Source organism: Octopus bimaculoides, chromosome 6, assembly GCF_046866305.1.
Source record: "Octopus bimaculoides isolate indiv1 chromosome 6, ASM4686630v1, whole genome shotgun sequence".
In the NCBI taxonomy this organism is placed as follows: Eukaryota; Metazoa; Mollusca; class Cephalopoda; order Octopoda; family Octopodidae; genus Octopus; species Octopus bimaculoides.
The window spans coordinates 114,654,565-114,676,588 of record NC_142933.1 but is presented as its reverse complement, the minus strand read 5'-3'; the positions used below and the strand labels follow the sequence as shown (position 1 = coordinate 114,676,588).

Sequence of the window (22,024 nt, the reverse complement as noted above, 5' to 3'; positions counted from 1 at the left end):
CCTTTTTCTTTTTTCCCATTCGTTTGTCTTTTTTTGTCCCCACTTATGTTTGTATTTGTCCCTCTGTGTTTAGCTCCTTGTAGGTAATAAAGAATCCGGCCTTGCAGTCGTTTACCATAAGCCAGTCGAGGACCTTCTGCGATTCGTTCTGGATCTCCACAACGGTGTTAAAACGACGACCTTTGAGCTGCATTTTCATCTTTGGGAAAAGATGGAGGTCCGGAATAGGGCGGGTGCAGAAGCAATACCATGTTGTTTTTGATGAGAAACTCACGAGTGGGGAGAGCTCGGTGACAGGGTGCATTGTTGTCGTGAAGAATCCAATTCTTCGCGCTCCCCAGATCCGGTTGTTTTCGCCGGATGTCCTCCCTCCAACGTTTCAAAACATCGCAATAGAACTCTCGATTGACGGTCTGGCCCTGGGGACGAATTTTCGATGTACAATGCCACATTTCCGGGAGTGGCACTCGTAGCAGGTTTTCCAGATCGTTCATTGTCTTCCATGGACGTTCTTCCGCTTTTGAAGCGCCCGTGCCAGTCGAAACATTCCGTATTACTCATTGCTTCGTCGCCATTAACTTGCCGAAGCATGCTCAATGTCTCTGTAGCAGACTTTCGAAGATTATAACAAAATTTCACGTTGGATCTTTGTTCCAGCTTCCTGTCCATGACAAAATCGCAGACGACAGCTTACACGTGATCACAAAGACACAAATTTCACAACTTGCGAAATAAACACAGCGATGTCACTCGGCACACTACCTCATGAAGATCACTGCTAGTTCTCACTGCACACGCAGCTGTGTGCTGCCATCTGTTGGCGCGCTGTAGAACTTGTCCGGAAACGTTTTGATCCTACCTCGTATCATGAAGAGAGCCACTCCAGCAGATCGTGAAGAAGTTATAGAGGATATTTTTTGTTGAGTTTTTAGATTAAATCGAGTTTCGTTACTTTCATATCATGTGTCATTTTTTCCACGAGCCTCTTTCAATTTGACCAAAAGTTTTGTTGCATTTCTGATGTCTGAGAATGGATATTGATGTGTATGAGTCTTTTTTCAAACTTAAGATGTTAGGGATGTGCGCAGAATGGACCTCCGTTTGGGAAATAGACTAATGGGAAGATATAGCATTAAACTGTTTGTCCTGTTGATATGATGTAGGCACGGGTAAAAAAAAAATGCGGAGTACGATTGATACTAGCTTTGGGTACTAAAAAGGATAAGGGTAAAATACCTCAAGTCCACACAACGACGAAGTTTTCGTCTTGGGTGACGACAATAAGGAACGTATCACATATAATGTGTCAGCATAATGAGGCTACAACGCGGAAGAGGCGGACGGAAGGACGACAGAAGAGGGAAAGAGAAGAAGAAATTTACATTGACTTCTAAGACAGACTGAGGCCACCGAAACTTCTGGAACATTTAATGACGTTGTAAATTTACTTCTGATACCGGTTTGACCCAAGAAGTCAGAAAACCCAGGAGAAATAACTAGCACCGGTTTCACACGGGGAGCTGGATTAACCAAACATGCACGATGTTTTAATATCGTGGAAGGAAAATAGAAGTTTATAATTTAGTTTAATATCTCTGAATTATTATTTTTCATTTTACCCTTTTATTGTTTTAAAAGGAAAAAAAGAAACAAACACACACACACAAAGAAACAAAAGCACATAATTTAAAAAAAACTCTGCACTTATTTTGGAATTGGTGACATCTTCTGTGCAATGACTTTATAATTAACAGTATAAGTTAGATTTATGATGAAAATAATACACATATTTAATTAAAGAAGAAGTAAAAAATAGAAAAAGAAACGTACATGTCTCTGAAATTAAAACAAAACCACCAACTAAAAATTATTTATATACAAGTCAGCAATAAGTTAAAAGCAGAAAACTTGTTTTACTTTTCTACTACGTTTCGTCAAGTTAATTCCGTATTTTTATAAGCCCAGTTTGATGCGCCAATGACACCACTTCCCTGTCACATTCACTTTCGTCGAGACGTTGCGAAAACTCTGCTAAGTTGCGGATTGAAGGTCGCTGTAGCTTTTTTAGTCTTTCCAAAACATTTATCCAGCATGGCTTGGCGATCTAGTGGGAATTCTAATTCGCATCTTGTTGAAAATCTCTATCGTAAGTGTAGACTATTTAAATATTTTAATTTACGTAGAATCTGAGAGCATTGGCCCTGTTGCAGAGTTTCGGTCCTAGATTCGAATATTTACCTTCTCTAAACTTGTCACTTTATGCCAGTTGTTTTAATTTCACCATTGTTATCTATTTATGTGAATCGTTTTGAAATTTATCATTCCTAAACCACTATGATTATATTGTAAAGCTGTCTTTTTATTCCTAACCCTAACACCACACTGTCTTTATAAATATCTGATAGTTTACAAATGCAGTACAGACTTGCATTCCCTCACATCCAACAGATATGTGTGTGTGTGTGTGTATATATATATATATATATATATATATATATATATATATATACACATACAGTGTGTGTGTGCATATTTAATTAAATGACAATATTATGGTATTTTGCAGTTTATTAATTTACTTTCATTTCGTTCTCATACTGTTGATATCGTTTCAAATACAACACCTTATATTTATTTTTAATGCGTCACCAAGTATTGATGATGGTGATGATGTAAAATGGATAACAAAACTTGTATCATCAGTCGCAATATTAGCAAGTGCAATAAATAGCAACGAATGTGTAATGTTACGATGTGGAATACACGTAAAAATAGTTTTGTATATTAACGGTCATTTTTTTTTCAGATCTACCTGTTTACTAATTCAGACGCAGATCCTATTTTGATCTTTTTATATATTATCCTGGAATGTTGTATTCATTTTACTGTTTTCAACGTTTAATCTATTTATTTGAAAGAAAATGCTATCCGCGAACTTCACAATTTTCTCTAATATTAAATTTTATTTTAAAAATATATGTATAGTCTTTCTTCTAACTTTTAGAGAGCATTTTAATAGGTGTGAAACGGAAATATTAGCAATTATTATGAAATAATGTTGAGTATGCTAAAGGTAGTTCTGGTCCCTAGACAAATTGATCATCTACAGTTGTACCATCTTAGCTGCTTATAAATTCTTCTAGTAACCATGTCATTCACTTCATTGTCAACATCTCCAGTTAATCTGACATTAAGTCACGTTGTCTAACACTCTTAAGACCAGCTGCTATTTTTGCTGCTTTTCTATACTTAGCCAATAACCAATAATTATTTGAATCATTTGCCCTTGCAAAGAAACACCCACTTTAACTATGAAATTGTCATGTCTTGCAATTTTCAGTATCTCCGACTATCTTTGCTTTCTGACTTGCTTCACACTAACCCAGATGATGCAGTGATTGTAATTTTTACATTTTACGCAGTCTACACCAGTCAGTTTCCCAAATTCATATCCCTGATCAACTTAGAGATTTCGTATATGCTCTTCGTACTTTCCTAACCTTCGAAACCATTTTCGGTCTAGACATTACGCAGTTACCCCTCACGACTCTCTGGGCACTTCATCATCATTGCCTTTCTGTCAATAAACACTATGATAGTGCAGTCTATAAATTCTGAACATTCAAGCAACCTATTTGATAGTTTCTTCAGCAATTTGAAACTGGTTACTTGAGACGACAAATGACTCATTCTTGAGCCAAGCGCGCAAATACAAACAATTTATAGAAATAAATCCAGAGAGCAAAAGATGCATTTATGTGACATAAGTCCTGCAATCTTTCGGTTCCTGATAGTTGTCACTGTAATGCTGGAAAATTGCCAAATAACTTTTCTTAAGCTCAGGTGAATCTTTCTCTTTGCCACTATTTAACCGAAACAGCTTTATAAGCAATAATTCTGCCGACAAAGCTATCACATTTGATAGCTCACCTTCTTTCAGCTCCACTTATTAGATCTGTGGGACCCCCCATTCTTTACTCACACTTCTTATCTCCCTTTGTTCATATCTACCAGTTGCTATACTTTCATGTTAGAAAGGAAATCTACTCACTTAAATTTAGTTTTCATTCGCTGATCAAGAGGAAAATTTCAACCAAGAAATTTTTGTATATGGCATACTCATACCATTGGCCAATTTGAATTATTTCCTTTAGTTAACATTATTATTTTGCAAATAACACTGGCCAAAAAATTGTACTATGCTGATGAGGTTTAATGAATTGAAATATGTACATAGTTGTTTGCCCCCTTGGTTGTAAACAATCCTAAAATTGAGCCCACAGACATGTAAATTAACTTTGAGAGATTAGTTCTTAATGTCTTGGAATTGTCTCTTATGAGAGTTACTAATAACTGGCACAAGGCTTTTATATTCTTTCTTCAATTAAGAGGGAAGTTTCATTGATTTAAAGATTTTTTGAACATTGTATTCAGTATGTCCTCCGTTGACTTTTTATCCAAAAGCAGTATTCATCCAATATTGTCTTTGCTTTTTCATCATTGGTTCCTACAGAAGCCTCGATTCCTGCTATTTGTCTTTAGTCTTTTATAGAGTTGCAAAAATTCCAAGTATTTTCTGACCAGTTTTCTTTGTTATGTTTCATGGATGAAAAGTTACTATCTTTTGTCTTTCAGCGATTGTTAGTTCACATGTAATATTTGAGCTTGCGCCTTGACTTTGCAAACTTTCTGCCTTTGGATATTCATCAGCACTTTGCATCCACTTTTCCCTACTGATATGGGGGAGATCGTTTTACTGAGGTAATGTCTTTTGGCTAGATTCCCTTTTTGTTGAAAACCTTTTAACTGACTCTTTCAACATGCAGTGTCATGTGTACCTTCTTTCAAACTGGGATATGCATTATTATCAACCTTTGACTATTGAGATTTTTGTCCTGAAATATTAAAAAAACACAACAGAACATCTAATTCTCAAGAAACACAATCTATTGTTTCTAGTTTTCACCTTCAGTATACTGGCTGGCACCAAGCCAACTCAGTCATTTGTAATTCTTAACATGATTGCAATATTTGGAAACATTTTGCTTGATTTTGCTTACAAAATTGTAAAATTAAGTTAAATGTTTTATTATTGGATTGGCAGAAATTTTGTTCTGGTTCTTGGTGTGTTCTTATTCTAAATCCACTTGTGGTCAATCTTGCCTTTCTTTCTTCTTGGGTTAAAAAATAAAGTACTGGGATTTATATAATTAACTAATTCCCCATTGCAAATACCCTGGTCTTTTGTCTGTTAGAAATGATTATTAACAGTGTTAAAGAATGGCATAAAGGATGGAAACTGTTTGAAAACTTTGCGTAGGTCTCTGCGCAGGAATCACCAAGCTTTTGGCAAAATTTGATGCAGATTCTCAGCTCAACTTTCTCTGTCATGGTCAATGCAATGATCACACGTTACACACCTTTCTAAGCAGCGGCGAACTGGCAGAAACGTTAGCACACTGGGCGAAATGCTTAGCAGTATTTCGTCTGCCGCTACGTTCTGAGTTCAAATTCCACCGATGTCGACTTTGCCTTTCATCCTTTCGGGGTCGATCAAATAAGTTCCAGTTACGCACTGGGGTCGGTATAATCGACTTAATCCGTTTGTCTGTCCTTGTTTGTCCCCTCTGTGTGTAGCCCCTTGTGGGTAGTAAAGAAATAACACACCTTTCTAAGCACTGCTTTAAATGGCAGAAGTTAGCTAGAATGTTAAAACTTAGTGCTCATGCACAGCAAAGTTCAAGGTCATTCTGTGCCAAGCGGCTTTACTCTGTGTGCTTCATTACTATGACAATAGTTCGAATACTTATTGATCAGACCATGCATGTGTGTGTCTGTGCACACACTCACACGTATATAGAATGTACAGGTAAAACAATGAGGTTCATTTAGTTAACTCTATTCCTTTTACCTTTTGAAAATACAGTCTTGTGTGCTGTAAAAAGAAATCAACATTTTATTTTCAGTGTTCATTAAATGAGCTATGAAAATTTGATTGAAAGAAAGTGTAATGAATGAGAGAGCTGGGTATGGAAGGAATTGTTTACAATAGCAAAGTTGGAACTAAAGTTTATGTTTCAAAATTTTTATGAAACACGATCTGTTTTGTCTTGTTAAGGTCATGAGTACCTCTTTTGTTCTGATGCCACATTCAAATGCACCCACTACACTATTAGATATAGGAAGGGTTTCCAACCAAGGAAACCAAGATCGAAAGTGAAATGTATTAAGAATCAGTCCTCTGACCCATCTAGAAGGGCAGGTAACTCTGAATAAGAACGGACTTGGACTGTGATGACCCATTCAACCCATGTCAGCATAGAAAGTAGACATAAAATCATGTTGGTGATAATTATGTTGACATTACATGTGCCACACAGAAACACATAAATAGCTGCTGGTTGTCCATGCTTGTTCTAAAGTGATGCAGTTTTACATGAAGGTTGTTGCTTGTATTTTCTCTTATGAAAGTGAAAATGAAAAGAAAAGTAATCAACAGTATGTTTTTACTGAAAGACTTCTAACATTTTATTTTCAGCTGATAGTCTGACTTGAATAATTTTTACAATTTTACTGGTTCATTTTAATCAGCTGGTCATATATTACTTGAAGTGAATTAAGGATCAGCCTGGTTCTTATTTGTTGGCATAAATGTCCTTCCTTATATTATTTTGGATTAGCATCATCATCATTTAACATCTGGTGTGCATGCTGGTGTGAGTTGGATGGTTTGACAGAACTGGCAAGCTGAAGAGCTGCGTCAGACTCCAGTCTCATTGGACCTGATTTCTACAGCTGGATGCCCTTCCTAATGCCAACCACTCCAAGAGTGTACTGGCACTGCATGGGCGCTTTTATACAGCATCAGACAGGTGCTTTTACGTGGCACCACATGGGCACTTTTACATGCTACCTCACAGGCACTTTTATGTGGCGAAGCCACGAGTGCCTTGCACCACCAGAAAGACTAGTCTTAACACGTCTGCTGCAGAGTATGGGCTTTCTTGAGTATTATATCTGTATATATTATATTCTCTTAAATCCTATTGTATTATATCATATTTATTTTTGCCTGATTAATCCAATGTTCCACTCTATCTTGGCAGTGGACTGGGAGAATTGTTAGAAAGTTGGGGAAAATGTTTTGCAATATTTGTTCTGAGTTGAAATCCTGTCTTTCCTCTTTTTGGGGGTCAATAAAATAAAGTACCAAGTATTGGGGTTGACTAATTCTCACACCTTGAAATTGTTGATCTTGTACCTAAATTAGAAACCATTTTTTTTTTAATCTTTGTATGCTATGCATATATCACTTCTTTTTCAGTGTATACTGTGTATACTTTCTTTCTTTCCTTTTTTTGTATCATTTCATTATATGTAAACACCCACACTTTATGCCTGTCTTTGTATTGTCCCCCTCATCCTTTGCTCTTGTGGCAAATAAATTATCATTATTATTATTATTATTATTATTATTATTATCATTATTATTATTATTATTATTATTATTATTAAGGTGGTAAGCTGGCAGAACCATTAGCATGCCAGACAAAATGATTAGTGTCATTTCATCTGTCTTTATGTTCTGAGTTCAAATTCTGCCAGGGTTGACTTTGTCTTTCATTCTTTTGGAAGTTGACTTGCCCTCTCCCCTAAAAAATTTCAGGTTTTGTGCCTATAGTAGAAAGGAGGGATCTTTCTGATTTGGCGGGCGCCATTATTTATTTATGCTTCATTTCATGTGTTTTCTACTGAAACACATTAAAATTTCGTATACTTGTATATTTTGTCTTATAGAACAGAGAAAAATTTTTATATTCAAAGTTAATTCATGTTAAAAGTTGTCGTATTTCAGTAATTTCAACCAGTCACTGACGTCTATTGAGGTGAAAACAATTACTGCTGTGGAATGTAAACAACACGTTGTGGCGGTGTAATGGGATCTTTTCCTTTGAATAAAATTAGTGCCGTTGTTTGTCAACAACAACTATCGGCAGTACTGTTATTTATGACATCATTCGTGTGTTTGTACTGGTTTTAGCTTTAGATTTTTAGGGTTAAGGTTCGGGTTTTAGAGTTAGGGTTTTAGGGTTAGGGTTAGGTAAAACCAGTACAAACGCATGAACAATGTCATAAATAACAGTACCGCCGATAGTTGTTGTTGACAAACAACGGCACTAATTTTATTCAAGGGAAAAGATCCCATTACACCGCCACAACGTGTTGTTTACATTCCACAGCAGTAATTGTTTTCACCTCAATAGACGTCAGTGATTGGTTGAAATTAACAAAATACGACAATTTTAGCACGAAATAACTTTAAAAAGATAAAATTTTCTCAATAACACTAAGAGTAGAAGATGTTTTATATGACACATTCTACCAGTGTCCCAAGTTTGAAAGTGTTTCGTTAAGAAAACAAGTGGCGTCCGCCAAATCAGAAAGATCCAAAAGGATTAATATTGTTGCTGTTGGTGGTGGTGGTGTTATTACACAATTAATGACCTCAGAGAGATTATCATCTCCTTGCTGAATTGCACTTTAAATTATTACTCTTTAGCTCTTACTATTGATATTTATCTAAACTGGGTGGAATGACAAATTTAGCTTAGCTTTAGCCAACTGCTTGTAGGTTTGTAGTCAGCAATGCACTTAGTTATTGGTTGTTAATTAATGAGGCTTAAGCATCATGACATTGCTTTAATTGTTACACCTTAAGTTGCTGTTTTAATTTTTTAATTCCTTATACTCTGAAAGATAATTTTAAAATTACTCTTTCTTTGATGTTATATTCTGTGTACATTGCTAATAAATATAATCTTGTTTATTTATTTTTGTTATATTAAACTCAGTTAAGACTAAAAGCAGTAGTTTCTCCCGCATATTGCATGGAAAAATGCGAGCATGAAAAGTCATATTCTTAAGATTATAAACCTGGAAGAGTACAGGACAAGTTATTACACCTGTAAAAGTATAGAACAAGCTATTCTTGTGAAGTAAAGAATAAGAAGCTTTTTACTTAAAATATTGCAGCAAAGAATGCCAGTTCTTCTAATTTATCACTCTTTACAGTTCTCATCTTTTAAATTTATTGTACAAAACTGTTCAGCTAATTTGTAAGTTTATCTAATTAGTCAATTTTTTCCTGTATTTAAGGTAGTAAATTAGCCAAATTCTACTTAAATAAGTATAATGTTATTTGTAAACTGTAACAAAATAAGTTTTAATATTCAAATTTTAATTTTAGCTGCAATATTTTAAGCAAAAAGTTTCTTATTCTTTACTTTACTAGAAGTAATAGCTTGTCCTATACTTTTACAGGTGTAATAACTTGTCCTATACTTTTCCAGATTTATAATCTTAAGAATATTACTTTTCATGCTCGCATTTTCCCATGTAATCCATGAGTTTTCCAGGCATTGCTGTTATAATATAATTAATAATGTGTCAATTAATAGTTTAAGATTTTACCTTATAAAATACTGGAAGATAATATTTCAATTTTTCCATGTAAGTGATGATGATATTTCAATTTTTTCATATTTAATTTAAATATATGTTGTGATTGAATTATTTGATATTACCCATCCACACCAAATTAATGGCAGGGATTTTTACCATCTTGTTGGTTGTACCATGGCTCACCAAAAGTTACAAACAACAAAACCATCAGTTACCCACCTTAAGTAACCTAATTTTGTAATATTAGGAGGTCATAGGAATTCATTCAATGAAAAAATTTCCAATGATTCTGGGATTGGGGGGGGGGGGGGGGGAATCACCTCATTTTTTTCTGAACCAAAATAAGGGATTTACAGCATATTAGGAGGTCAGGGTACTTGATTCTATGCAAAAAATCAAATTTTTTTTTTCTTAGTGAAAATCATGCGGGTGTTAATATAGAAATTTACCATAATGTTGTTGCTATTTAGCCTCAACCCTGATACTGCAAACCTGTCATCAAAGACATTCCAGCCTTCAGCAAACTGTCTTTTTAGGGATAATCTGCAATGGGTGTGTGATTTAGGTAGGGAGATACTTTGGTTGCTATTTTTAGCATGTCGAGTGACCAGGTAGAGGCTCTTTCATTGGTTCAATTGTGTAATGAAATTTTTTTTACACATATATGTAATGTGTATATATATCATTGGCAGAAGTTAGAGAGTAAGTAAAAAGCTGAGAGTTTCGTGTATTGGCACTTATCAAACACGAATTTGTCTATTGTCACTCTGTAACTTCTGACGAAATAATTTCTAAAATACAAAATTTTGTCAAAAAACATTAAGAGTAAACCCTGTTCTATGTGACACATTCTACCAGTATTGGAAGTTTGAAAGAATTTAGTTAAAAAAAAATTAATTAAATAATCTGTATGTCAGTCGATCTCAGTGAAATTTGAACTGAAAACATAAAGACAGATGAAATACTGCTAAACATTTCACTTGGCACGCTAATGTTTCTGTCAGCGTACCGCCTTAGAAAGTAAACGTTCATTTTAGAAATATATTCTTTATTCTTATTGCTTATACATAACTTCTTACTTCCTTACATAAAACTTCATAACATTTTACCTCATAACTGTTTTTCTACTAATTTTTGTTCAATGCGACTAACGATTCCGAATTCCTCATGCATTTTTCTATAATTTAAGCCTAAGAAAAGTATACTTTTATTTTAAAATTTAAAAGTTTATTTTTAATTGAAGATGAATATCTGCCTTACTGCCCACTTGAGGTCTGACATATTTTGATGTAACTTTTTTTCTACTGAACCAAATCTCAAACTATTTATGCCAAAATGTAGCCGAGGAGGTGTCCTCTTTAAAACTATCAACAGTTTGCAATTTAGTTGAGAACTGAATTGGTGAAGCTTGGAAGCCGCTACGATTGACGAAATGGTGGACTTAATATATTCAACCACTACCCTGGTTGAATGATACTGATACAACTAATATATTCTGTTCAGTTTGCATTCGACATTCAAAAAAAATAATAACATTTCTCTTATCAATTTCCCTTATATTGATGCTTGCTGTTATTTATTCCAAGCAATCACAAATTAAAGGTTATACATACCTGTTTTATATTCAAACTGACCAAATCAGGCCACTCATTGGAATTTTAAAGCTACAGACTAATGCATGATTAATTCAAAACAATGTGAATAAATAAACATTGCATTTAACAGAGTAATCTGAATGCTAAAGGATTAAACCAGTTTCAATTTTTAAAAAAAAATGTTTCCTTTTCAAAAAAAAAAATATCCCAAAGTAAGAATAATTCTTAAAAGTAACATTTCTTTAGTAATTTGAATATGTCTCTTCAAAATTGCGTTAAACCAGTAAGTTAACCACAAAAGGTGCATAAAATGGGTAATTTGAAGGCCTATTGCTATCTAATTTTCCTTTTAATTCATTTTGAAATAGTTCTATCTACTCTAATTTGCAGTTTTTTTCAGATATTTTTTCTTCTCTTGTCAAAAATGCTGTCACTTTTCATCAAATACTCATTATGTTTTAGTCTTTTTTTTTCAGCTAGAATTCTTGATTCCTTCAATTATCAAATGTCCACCTTTTTTTATTATAGTCAGCTCGTTATATATCTTCTCTATCTAAATTATGTAATCCAGTCATTCATCCATCTTTTCCACCTATTATTCCTGAGAGGTTGTAGTGGGTTAAGTCCTCATACCACCTCCTCCATAGTCCCTTCAGAAGCAACCATTATTACACTTTCCAGTTGGATTCCTAAGTGTGATCAACTGAAATTATGGATATCATTCAACCATCCCATTCTTGATCTACCTCTATGCCTCCTGCTGCTTGGCTCAGCTTGAAGAATCTATCTTGTGATTCTTTCCTCTAACATTCTAATCATATGTCCATAGTGCTAGAGCTGTGACCTCTCAATGCAGAGTAGTGGTGTCCTTGCTGGGAGAGAATCCCAGATCTCTGAGCTTACCCACCCTGTTAAGTAACATTACTCTGGAAGTCCTTCAGAGGAACCCCATTTCAACCACTTGTATATATTCTTTTACTTGTTTCAGTCATTTGACTGTGGCCATGTTGGGACACTGCCTTAAAGGGTTTTAGTTGAAGAAATCAACCCCAGAACTTAATCTTTGTAAGCTTAATATTCATTCTATCAGTCTCTTTTGCCAAACAACTAAGTTACAGGGATTAAACATACATACATACATACACACATACATATAAAATATTTAAATAAAAGAAGGGTAAGAAAATTTCATATTATACTTGCTTAGTTAGAAATCTTGCAGTAATAATGCTTTTATATATATATACACACACACACACACACACACACACACACACATGATGGCTTCTTTCAGTTTCCATCTACCAAATCCGCTCACGAGGTGCCATGCAGTGAGACTGAACCCAGAACCATGTGGTTGGGAAGCAAGCTTCTTACCACACAGTTATACCTGTGCCTATAAAATAATTATATATTTTTTTGTCATTACCTAACATTCCTGACCATATATTTGAGACCAAACTTATTCATTCTAATGCTATTCATCTATGCTTATGAATATTCCAAATATTTTTTGTAGAAAATGGTATAATCAAATCAGAGAGAGTTCGTGACACAATGAAAGCAGTTGATCGTGGCGACTTCTGTCAGCGTAACCCTTATGCTGATTCTCCACAGACTATTGGATATGCTGTTACAATAAGTGCTCCGCATATGGTAAGTTCTGCATTTTATAATGTAAAGTGAAAAATATCATTTTACTGATTTCTAAATTGTTCATTTCGAATTTAATTTCTTTATTAAATTTCTTAATTTTTAGCATGCGTATGCATTGGAGTTGTTAAAAAATCACTTAGTTGATGGAAACCGTGCTCTTGATGTTGGCTCTGGAAGTGGATACCTTACTGCATGTATGGCATTGATGGTGAGTAAAAGAAAATATTTAACAGTTTTTATAGGGATTATATTTTTCAAGAGGAGGCGCAATGGCTCAGTGGTTAGGGCAGCGGACTCGCGGTCATAGGATCACGGTTTTGATTCCCAGACCGGGCGTTGTGAGTGTTTATTGAGTGGAAACACCTAAAGCTCCATGAGGCTCCGACAGGGGATGGTGGCGAATCCTGCTGTACTCTTTCACCACAACTTTCTCTCACTCTTTCTTCCTGTTTCTGTTGTGCCTGTAATTCAAAGGGTCAGCCTTGTCACGCTGAATATCCCCGAGAACTACGTTAAGGGTACACGTGTCTGTGGAGTGCTCAGCCACTTGCACGTTAATTTCACGAGCAGGCTGTTCCGTTGATCGGATCAACTGGAACCCTCGACATCGTAAGCGACAGAGTGCCAACAACAACATATTTTTCAAACTATGTGTTTGGATAACGTATTTAGTGGAATAAAATGGAAAGCTTAATTCATACTTACTAAGCACCAAATTGCAAATTAAACAGCAGTATGTCTTACAATTAACAAGAAACATTATTTTATTGCCAAAATTTATATATCTTGTAATGTACTATTCATGATCAATTGGGTTTTAATTATCTGAAGTATATTTATGATGTAATGGTATCATTGTCATCATTGTTTTACAGCTGCTTTCCATGGTAGCATGAGTTGGACTGGTCATATAGGTCAGCTCATCTTTGGCGCTGATGTGTCCCCTGACTCTGCTAGATGGTTTCTGGGTAAATTTTATTGTGGTATCAGCACTAAAGAAGTTACCTTCTACTTTTTAAGACTGTAAAGTCTTAGAGAGTATTTAGAGTTCCCACAATTCTATCAAATGCTCATTTGCTCAAAGTATAGACCAATACTAAAGAAATTAAATTACAGAAGAGGAGACAAGATGGGTAGTTTGAGGGGACAATAGTATGAGGGTAGAAATAGTAATGGGTTGGTGGGGTGAGAGTCTGACTGTAGAAACAGATTGATGGGATGAGAAAATGATAGAGTGAGGGCATGCCAGAACCTCCTGGAAAATAACCATAGCGAGGGACATTCCACAGTTGAATTAGAACAGTCACAAACAGTGAAAGAAGACATGCACCCAACACTAGAGCTGAAGACACCTCCGAAAGGAGGGGCCCCGCCACGTCAAAACGGTAGAGGAGTAGGGGCCGAAACCGGACGTGGTTCCTCCTGATGATGTCTTGAGCTAACTGGATCCTATAAAGGAGCTGTTGTGGTAGCAGACCATGAAACATGGTTGAAATTCCTCCATTAACAGTATAGTACATTGGTTAGATATGGGGTGGGGTATGAGTGAAATGAGAATTAGAAAGTATCGTGAGGTAGTGAGAGCTGTAGATGTTTATTTAGCTGGGATTATTGGACTACAGTTTCAGATGCAGGTGACTCTTAGTCTTCATCATTATTGCTAGTTTTTAATGCTTTTAAGCTTTTATCTTCTGTTTCACCATACTTGCTTGCATAAGTTAACAGGGACTCTTCAGCAATGTGTGTTGCCAGCCAGCTCAGTCCTTTGTCATCTCCACTGTAAGATATAGCATCTTGTTCATGTTATTTAAATGAATCCTTTGATTTCCCTTATCTAAATACTGGTCTATTTTGTCTTTGAATATGATCGCTGACTGAGCAATAGAAATCTTAATATGAGACTTATTGTAAAAGCATTGATATCATTTTAAAATGGTGACATCTTGTAGTAAATGCATTAAGATACTCTTTGTTAAGTATTAGTAACAATACCAGTATAATCTTGGCTTGTTTTATTCCTCAATCAGTAGAGACTACAATTACAGAGTTTAGTTCTTGATCAGGTATGGCTGTGCGTTTAAGGATTTCATTTCGAACCATGTGGTTTCTGATTCAGTCTCACTGTGTAGCACCTTGGGCAAGTGTCTTTTATCTTAAATCACACACACACACACACAAAATTATTTATGCATAGTCATATGAATTCCTATGTGTAAAACATACATTTGCAAAAAAATTTCTGAAAATTCCAAAAAATAAAAAGTTATGAAGGGCTGTATAGGGTCCTTAAACCAGAATTCCACCTAATTTTTGTATTATATTTTTCTTCAATTTTTGTTTTTCAGGTTGGGGAAACTGGTTTGGCTGTTGGAATCGATCATATAGACAAGTTGGTGCAGTCCTCAATTGACAATGTAAAGAAAAAACAGCGACTTGGATTCTTACTAGATAAGGGTCAGATGAAATTAGTTGTTGGTGATGGAAGATTAGGATACAAGCCAGATGCTCCCTATGATGCTATCCATGTTGGAGCTGCAGCTGCAGTTTTGCCAGATTCTGTAAGAATTTCTGTTTATTTCTTGTACTTTGTCTTAATATTTATTTCCACTTTGAAGCAAAATTAAATGTACAAATATGACGGTGGATTAAACATAGGAGATTCGTGTTTTTCTTGTGCTCTTTATGTTTTCAATATTCACATTAAAGTGTGAGCAGGTATTTGTTGTTCAATTCTATTGTAAATTTCGTATAATTATCTAACATTTTTTCCTTAATCATTCTGTCTTGAAGAAGTAAAAAAAGAAAAACATAATTCAAATAGCTTTTAAATGTTTTATAATATTGGTTTCTCATTTCTTAAGGAATACAGGTTTCTCTTACATTGCCCATGCTCATATAAAGGCATGAATTCAGCACTACAAAGTAGCAAAGTATTTCTTTAATCATGTATTATTAGACTAAAAGCCCTTTTCTGCCCTATGTCATATTTCTATTGAAGAAATTAAATAAAATGAATTAACTGCTGCTTCTATTGAAGAAATGAAGTAAAATGAATCAACTGCTTATCATTAAAGAAAGTGCTTCATGAGTTAGGCAGCAACCAGCTGTATTTATCATAGCCATCAACTCTAGTCTTTGGGTGTTCTCCAGCTCCTTGAGCCCTCATGAATAAGTCAGAGTAAGAAGCAACAAGATGGACCTGTCTATATATCTAGAATTTCAGTGCAGAGCAGTCCTTCCTTCCTTCCTTCCTTCCTTCCTTCCTTCCTTCCTTCCTTCCTTCCTTCCTCCCTCTTCTCTCTCTTTTTCTTTCTGTCTTTGGCTAAATTCCAGAACTGATATTTAGAATTTTTGTCTGGAAGTTAGTATTTACTGTTAACAAACATAAATTAATCTATTTTACTATCATGTGTAGAAAAGTCAACAAATGCAGCCATTGCTTTAATTTAATCTTATTCTACTTTGTGGGGAATTATGTATCAAATAATTATTAAATTGTTATACTATTTTTTTTATATATTTATATAGACTTCTAATAACTGAACTTTCATTTGTCTGTTTTCATTTTCATGATTTCAGTTAGTTGAACAGTTGAAACCTGGTGGACGTATGGTAATCCCTGTGGGAGGTCAAGGAGAGAACCAAATGCTTCAGCAAATTGATAAAAATGAAGATGGATCAGTAACAAAGAAAAATCACATGGGAGTAATTTATGTTCCACTGACAAGCAAAGAAAAGCAATGGCCAAAGTGAGTAATTCCTAAAAATTTATTTGGTGTATTTGATTTTTCTGGTGGTATTATTCAAACTGAATTGCAAAAGTCAGTAATCATTTCTTTATTGTTATTAAAACAAACTAATATATTAAAGTAATGAAGCCAGATGAATCTATGTTTGTTAGAACAGTAATGTGTATTTCATTTATCAAACTGATTTGAAAATTAAATGTGCAAAATACTGGTGCCTGGAACCAGAATGGCTGCCCTTGGGCTTATAGTTCTGATGACAGGAGGTTATCTTCAGTTTTCAAGACCTACAATGGATGAGAAATAAATCTCGTCTTGGATAGGATGTCCTAGGACTTTTCAAATAAGTGAAACCCAATATAACATGTCAAGAAACTTATTTTACAGTACTGCTGGTGCTTATAGGGGCAAATTGTTCCTATTCTTTACCTAATATTGTTTACCTAATATTAAATGTGATTGGTAATGGCAATAATTGCACCTTAAGAAAAATATCTCCTATTACCTCTACTTTACTTGTGCTACAGGAATTAAAGATTTTAAAGGTGTCTGCTGTCCCACCCTTGGCATTGTAGACTGTATTGTATTTAAAAAAACATTTTTATTTGATTTGGATAAATATTGTGATATGATCACTGAAACAGAAAAATAGTTCATTATTAATTTAAAATACTTGAATGTTCATTCTAGCAGTTTTGTGTCTGACAGTCATTCTTTTTACAGAACATCAGAATCTTTCTTGTAAGTTTGACCTGTTAAAAATAGCAGCCAAATCACCAACTTATATCCTACCATCGAAAAATTAAAATTAATGGTGTGTTGAATAATGTAGTTTTAGACACCCTGCAAAAATAAGACAGGATAGTCAACACTGGAATATCTTTCATCATAGGTTTGCTCAGCTAAGGTTGATCTGGAGATAAACAACAAGTTGGACTTGAATACAGTTACAATGAAAGGAGTCATTGGTTATTGGAAGCATTGAGCAAATTGATCTGTTATCATATAAGAGTGTGTGTTTGTGTGTGGGTGGGCATGTGGGTCGTTTGAGCAGATATGTTACCCCAACTGTTAAGAGGAATCACGTAACAGTTTTCTCGATATGAAATTCTCCACATTCTTGTAAAAAAAGTAAAAAAACTGTGATGCCATTATTTGTGATAGTAGTTAAAAATGTTAACATTGAACAATGGTGTAATGAAGGAGCTTTTATTGTTGCATGATAAAATTAGAACAAATAAATCTTGATATTGTTTGGTTCCATCACGTAGCAGATATTTCTTGTCACTTAGAAAATGTTTGATTCAGTTTTCCAACTTGGAGGGCATTTCTCATATCTAAGTGCATTTCTGTTTTTTCTTTTTAAACATCAATATACCTGCCAGTCTTTTATATTTAGGATTGAAATTTTAGTCTCTTAAGAGCAGGGCCAGTGATTAAGTAGTTTCCTTTACCCCAGAATTGCATGAAACCTCAAGATATAATCAAACATCCACTGAGGCTGGTCACCATTACTATTTACATACACATAAAACTATTTATACGATTTATTTTTATTTTCTTAATTTCTTGTATATTATCTGCTTTCATTGAAATTGAAATTCCATTTCTGTGAAACTGAATTTCAATGTAGGTGTCTTGTTATTGTGAATAATAGTACAGGATACAATTGTATATCACATTTCATTCATGTGTTTTTCTAGAAGACAACAAAACAGGAGTGCAGCATGCCGTGACTGCAGCACTGCATTTGGCACCACCACCATAATTGTATAACAATAGGCAAAGTTATTTCAGACTATGACATTATATCAGTAATATATAGCCATCATGACACATTTTTTTTTGTCAACAAGAAACAAGTCTAATTATTCCAATAACATAGAATTCTGGATTTATGGAACTGATAAATTTTTTGAGAGCATTTTGAGCTTCTGTATGGGTGTTAACCCTTTAGCATTTAAACCGGCCATATCCGGCCAAAAGTATTCTGCTTGTTTTATGTTCAAACTGGCCAAATCTGGTCTCTCATACCAACCCTACAATATCGTTTTAAAAATTAACAGCTACCTCATCAAAATCTCATAGCTACAAGATAATGCATGATTAGTTCAAAACAATGTGGATGAAAAAGCATTAATTTTGGCAGAATAATGCAAACACTAAAGGGTCAAAGACCGTTTATATTGAGATGCTTGATAAAATGGTAGTCAGTTGGTGAGTAAGCTGTTTTATAATTCACTTTAATTCCTGCAGTATCATTTGTAAGACATGTAGCTGGATGCTGTCATGGCGAAGAATTCGTTCTTTTCAGACCAAATCTGGATATAAATGTTGCGGTTCTTTGTGCAATTTTTTAATTTGTTGGTAACAATTTTTTTTTTTTTTTTTTTGCTGTGTTGATGGTTTTACCAGGATTCAAATAATAGTGGCAACCACCAGACAATTACCATAATCTTCTTTTGATGCAGCTTCAGTGTAGAAAAGTATATTTTAGTGCTTTACCTTAGACTAGCCACTGTGCAGAATACTAACATTTCTCATAAGGAATCCATTTTTATTGTACAAAAATAGTGCAGAACAAACTTATTGTGATATTTAAATTTAAAAAAAAATTTTGTCCTGCTTGTACAGCACACATTTGTGAAACTTTTTTAAACTTTTCATGTGAGGAAAAAGTTTAAAAAAAAGAAGTAAAACCTGTAGTCTTCTGAAACCTTTGCAGTTATTTTGCATGGATTCTCTTCAGTGACAACCCTCAACTGATGTTCTGCTTGTTCTGAATATGCATATCTGTGTATGTACATGGTTCTGAATCTGTGTATCCTAGATGTAATTATATATATATTTGCACATAAACATATCTGTGTTTGTACGGTGTTAAATGTAAAGGTGAAAGTTATACCTTGCTTTAGTGTGGGTATGTGTATGTGTGTGTATATATTTATGATTATTTGCATATGTATGAATATATATGTGTCTATGCATATAGAAATCTGTGTGTATATGTATGTGCATACACACATATATGTATTTATTTATTCGTATATACACTTGTATCTATGTACCTACATAAGTGTTTATATAGATGAGTGCATGTGAGCATTGGCTGTCTACGTGTCTGTATGTATGCTTATATAAGATACACAAGTGAATGTGTGTGTGTGTATATATATATATATATATATATACACACACACACATATAAACACACACAGGTTCCCTTATGTAAATCCTTGTGTATAAAAAAATTTTTACATACAACTTTGCAAACTGTACACGTGTGTGTGTTTATGTATAGGTGAAGAGGTTCACTTGCTAACCATGTGGGTTTGGATTCAGTTCTGTTGCATGGCATCTATTGTGGCCCCAGGCTGACTGAAGCCTTGTGAATGGATTTGGAAACTAAAAGAAGCCTGACGTAATACCTGACATATAAGTCTTGACATGTTATGCAACTCCTTATAAACAAAAGGTTCATCTCTACAGTAGTTTGTTTCCAGTTCTCTGTGTAAATATGCCTGGTCTGTTGTTTGTTAGACTTGGAAATTATTATCTCACTCAAAAACAAGGGTTGGCAATGGAAAGGACAACCAGCTATAGAAAAGCCTGCCTCAACATAGTCTTGTCTAACCCAAGCAAGCATGGAAAAGTAAATGTTAAAATGATGATATGTGTGTGTGTATATATATATATATATATATATATATATATATATATGATGGCCATCCACTCATGACTGAGGAAGACCATTGCTGACCTTTAGGAAGATTGTGTGCTCTAGGACTAACTTATATTTTGCATTTGCAGCTCCATTGGTGGCTAATGAGCCCTGCTCTTGACAAGCATACACAACTGCAAACTTTGCAAACTAAGCTTTCCCCATTCACTACACCAGCAGTGTGCTTTTGAGCAGCATGCTTAAATTCTTCATGCAGAATATGTGCTCTCTTAAATATGTCGACCCCCCCCCCCTAACTTGCTTCCTCCATCTGTGGCGATGTCAGGCATTGCTCCCCCAGTCGGTCTCCTACATATCGCAGGCCTTTAATGAAGACTTGGCACAGTCCTTAAAGGGGTATGTGGTTTATGAGAAAATCTGCCCATGTCAATAAAACTTGACTTCTGGCAGTGCTCAGTGTGTGTACGTACACACATGCACAACTGGTCCCTTTGCCCAATTTCTTTTCTCTGCAAGACACCCACCTCTACCACTACCAGTGAAGGCACATTGCTTAATGGTTAGGGTATTCAGCTGACAATTGTAAGGTCATATGTTCAATTCCTGGTGGTACATTGTGTCCTTGAGCAAGACACTTTATTTCTCGTTGCTCCAGTCCACTCAGCTGGCAAAAGTAAGTTGTACCTGTAATTCAAAGGGCTGACTTGGTCCCATTCTGTGTCATGCTGAATCTTCCTGAGAATTATACTAACAGGTGTGTGGTCTGTAGAGTACTCAGCCACTTGCAAGTTCATTTCACATGCAGGTTGTTCAGATGATTGAGTCATTTGGCTCACCCGTCATCATAACCAACAGAGAGCCAAGACACCACCCATCATCTTCCTTGATACCACTTTTCTTACAACTCCAAACCACTTTACATGTTATCCATCCTATATGCATTTATATTTGTTTGTATCGGTGTGTCTGTATATATAACTATATATTTGTGTGTGTGTATGTTTATGTAAATGTGTTTGTATGCTTATGTATATGTGCGTTTACATGTGTGAGTGTGTATATCATCATCATCATCATCATCGTTTAACGTCCGCTTTCCATGCTAGCATGGGTTGGACGATTTGACTGAGGACTGGTGAAACCGGATGGCAACACCAGGCTCCAGTCTGATTTGGCAGAGTTTCTACAGCTGGATGCCCTTCCTAACGCCAACCACTCAGAGAGTATAGTGGGTGCTTTTACGTGTCACCCGCACGAAAACGGCCACGCTCGAAATGGTGTCTTTTATGTGCCACCCGCACAAGCCAGTCCAGGGGCACTGGCAACGATCTCGCTCGAAAATCCTACAGGAGCCAGTCAGGCGGTACTGGCAACGGCCACGCTCAAAATGGTGCATCTCATGTGCCACCCGCACAAGAACCAGTCCAGGGGCACTGGCAACGATCTTACTTGGCTTGCCGGGTCTTCTCATGCACAGCACATTTCCAAAGGTCTCGGTCCGTAGTCATCGCCTCGGTGAGGCCCAATGTACGAAGGTCTTGCCTCACCACCTCAGCCCAGGTCTTCCTGGGCCTACCTCTTCCACGGGTTCCCTCAATTGTTAGGGTGTGGCACTTTTTCACGCAGCTATCCTCCTCCATTCTCACCACATGTCCATACCAGCGCAATCGTCTCTCTTGCACGCCACAACTGATGCTTCTAATGTTCAGCTTTTCTCTCAAGATACTTACACTCTGACGGGTATTCACATTGACATTACACATCCAACGGAGCATACTGGCTTCATTCCTTGCGAGCTTACGTATGTCCTCAGCAGTTACAGCCCATGTTTCACTGCCATGTAGCATGGTTGTTCGTACGCATGCGTCATACAGTCTGCCTTT

The 22,024-nt window shown here is 35.5% G+C and overlaps 1 protein-coding gene across 15 annotated transcripts in view; it reads left to right on the top strand.

Annotated features, from left to right (window-relative positions):
- Nucleotides 1-1,291: 1,291 nt before the first annotated feature.
- LOC106881457 (protein-L-isoaspartate(D-aspartate) O-methyltransferase) overlaps nt 1,292-22,024 on the top strand; it is a 58,924-nt gene continuing 38,191 nt past the window's right edge. For 10 of the 15 annotated variants that reach the window (XR_001410859.3, XR_001410861.3, XR_008264346.2 and 7 more), the window contains exons 1-5: nt 1,495-2,146; nt 12,577-12,713; nt 12,817-12,921; nt 15,059-15,271; nt 16,293-16,462. Coding sequence is in view for 6 of the 15 variants with exons in the window: in XM_014931848.3 (XP_014787334.1) it covers nt 1,978-2,146; nt 12,577-12,713; nt 12,817-12,921; nt 15,059-15,271; nt 16,293-16,462 (794 nt within the window). In the remaining 9 variants the exon portion in view is untranslated. Of the gene's footprint in view, nt 2,147-12,576; nt 12,714-12,816; nt 12,922-15,058; nt 15,272-16,292; nt 16,463-22,024 lie in introns of all 15 variants that reach the window. The other 5 variants (XM_014931843.3, XM_014931845.3, XM_014931847.3 and 2 more) reach the window with 5 other exon arrangements.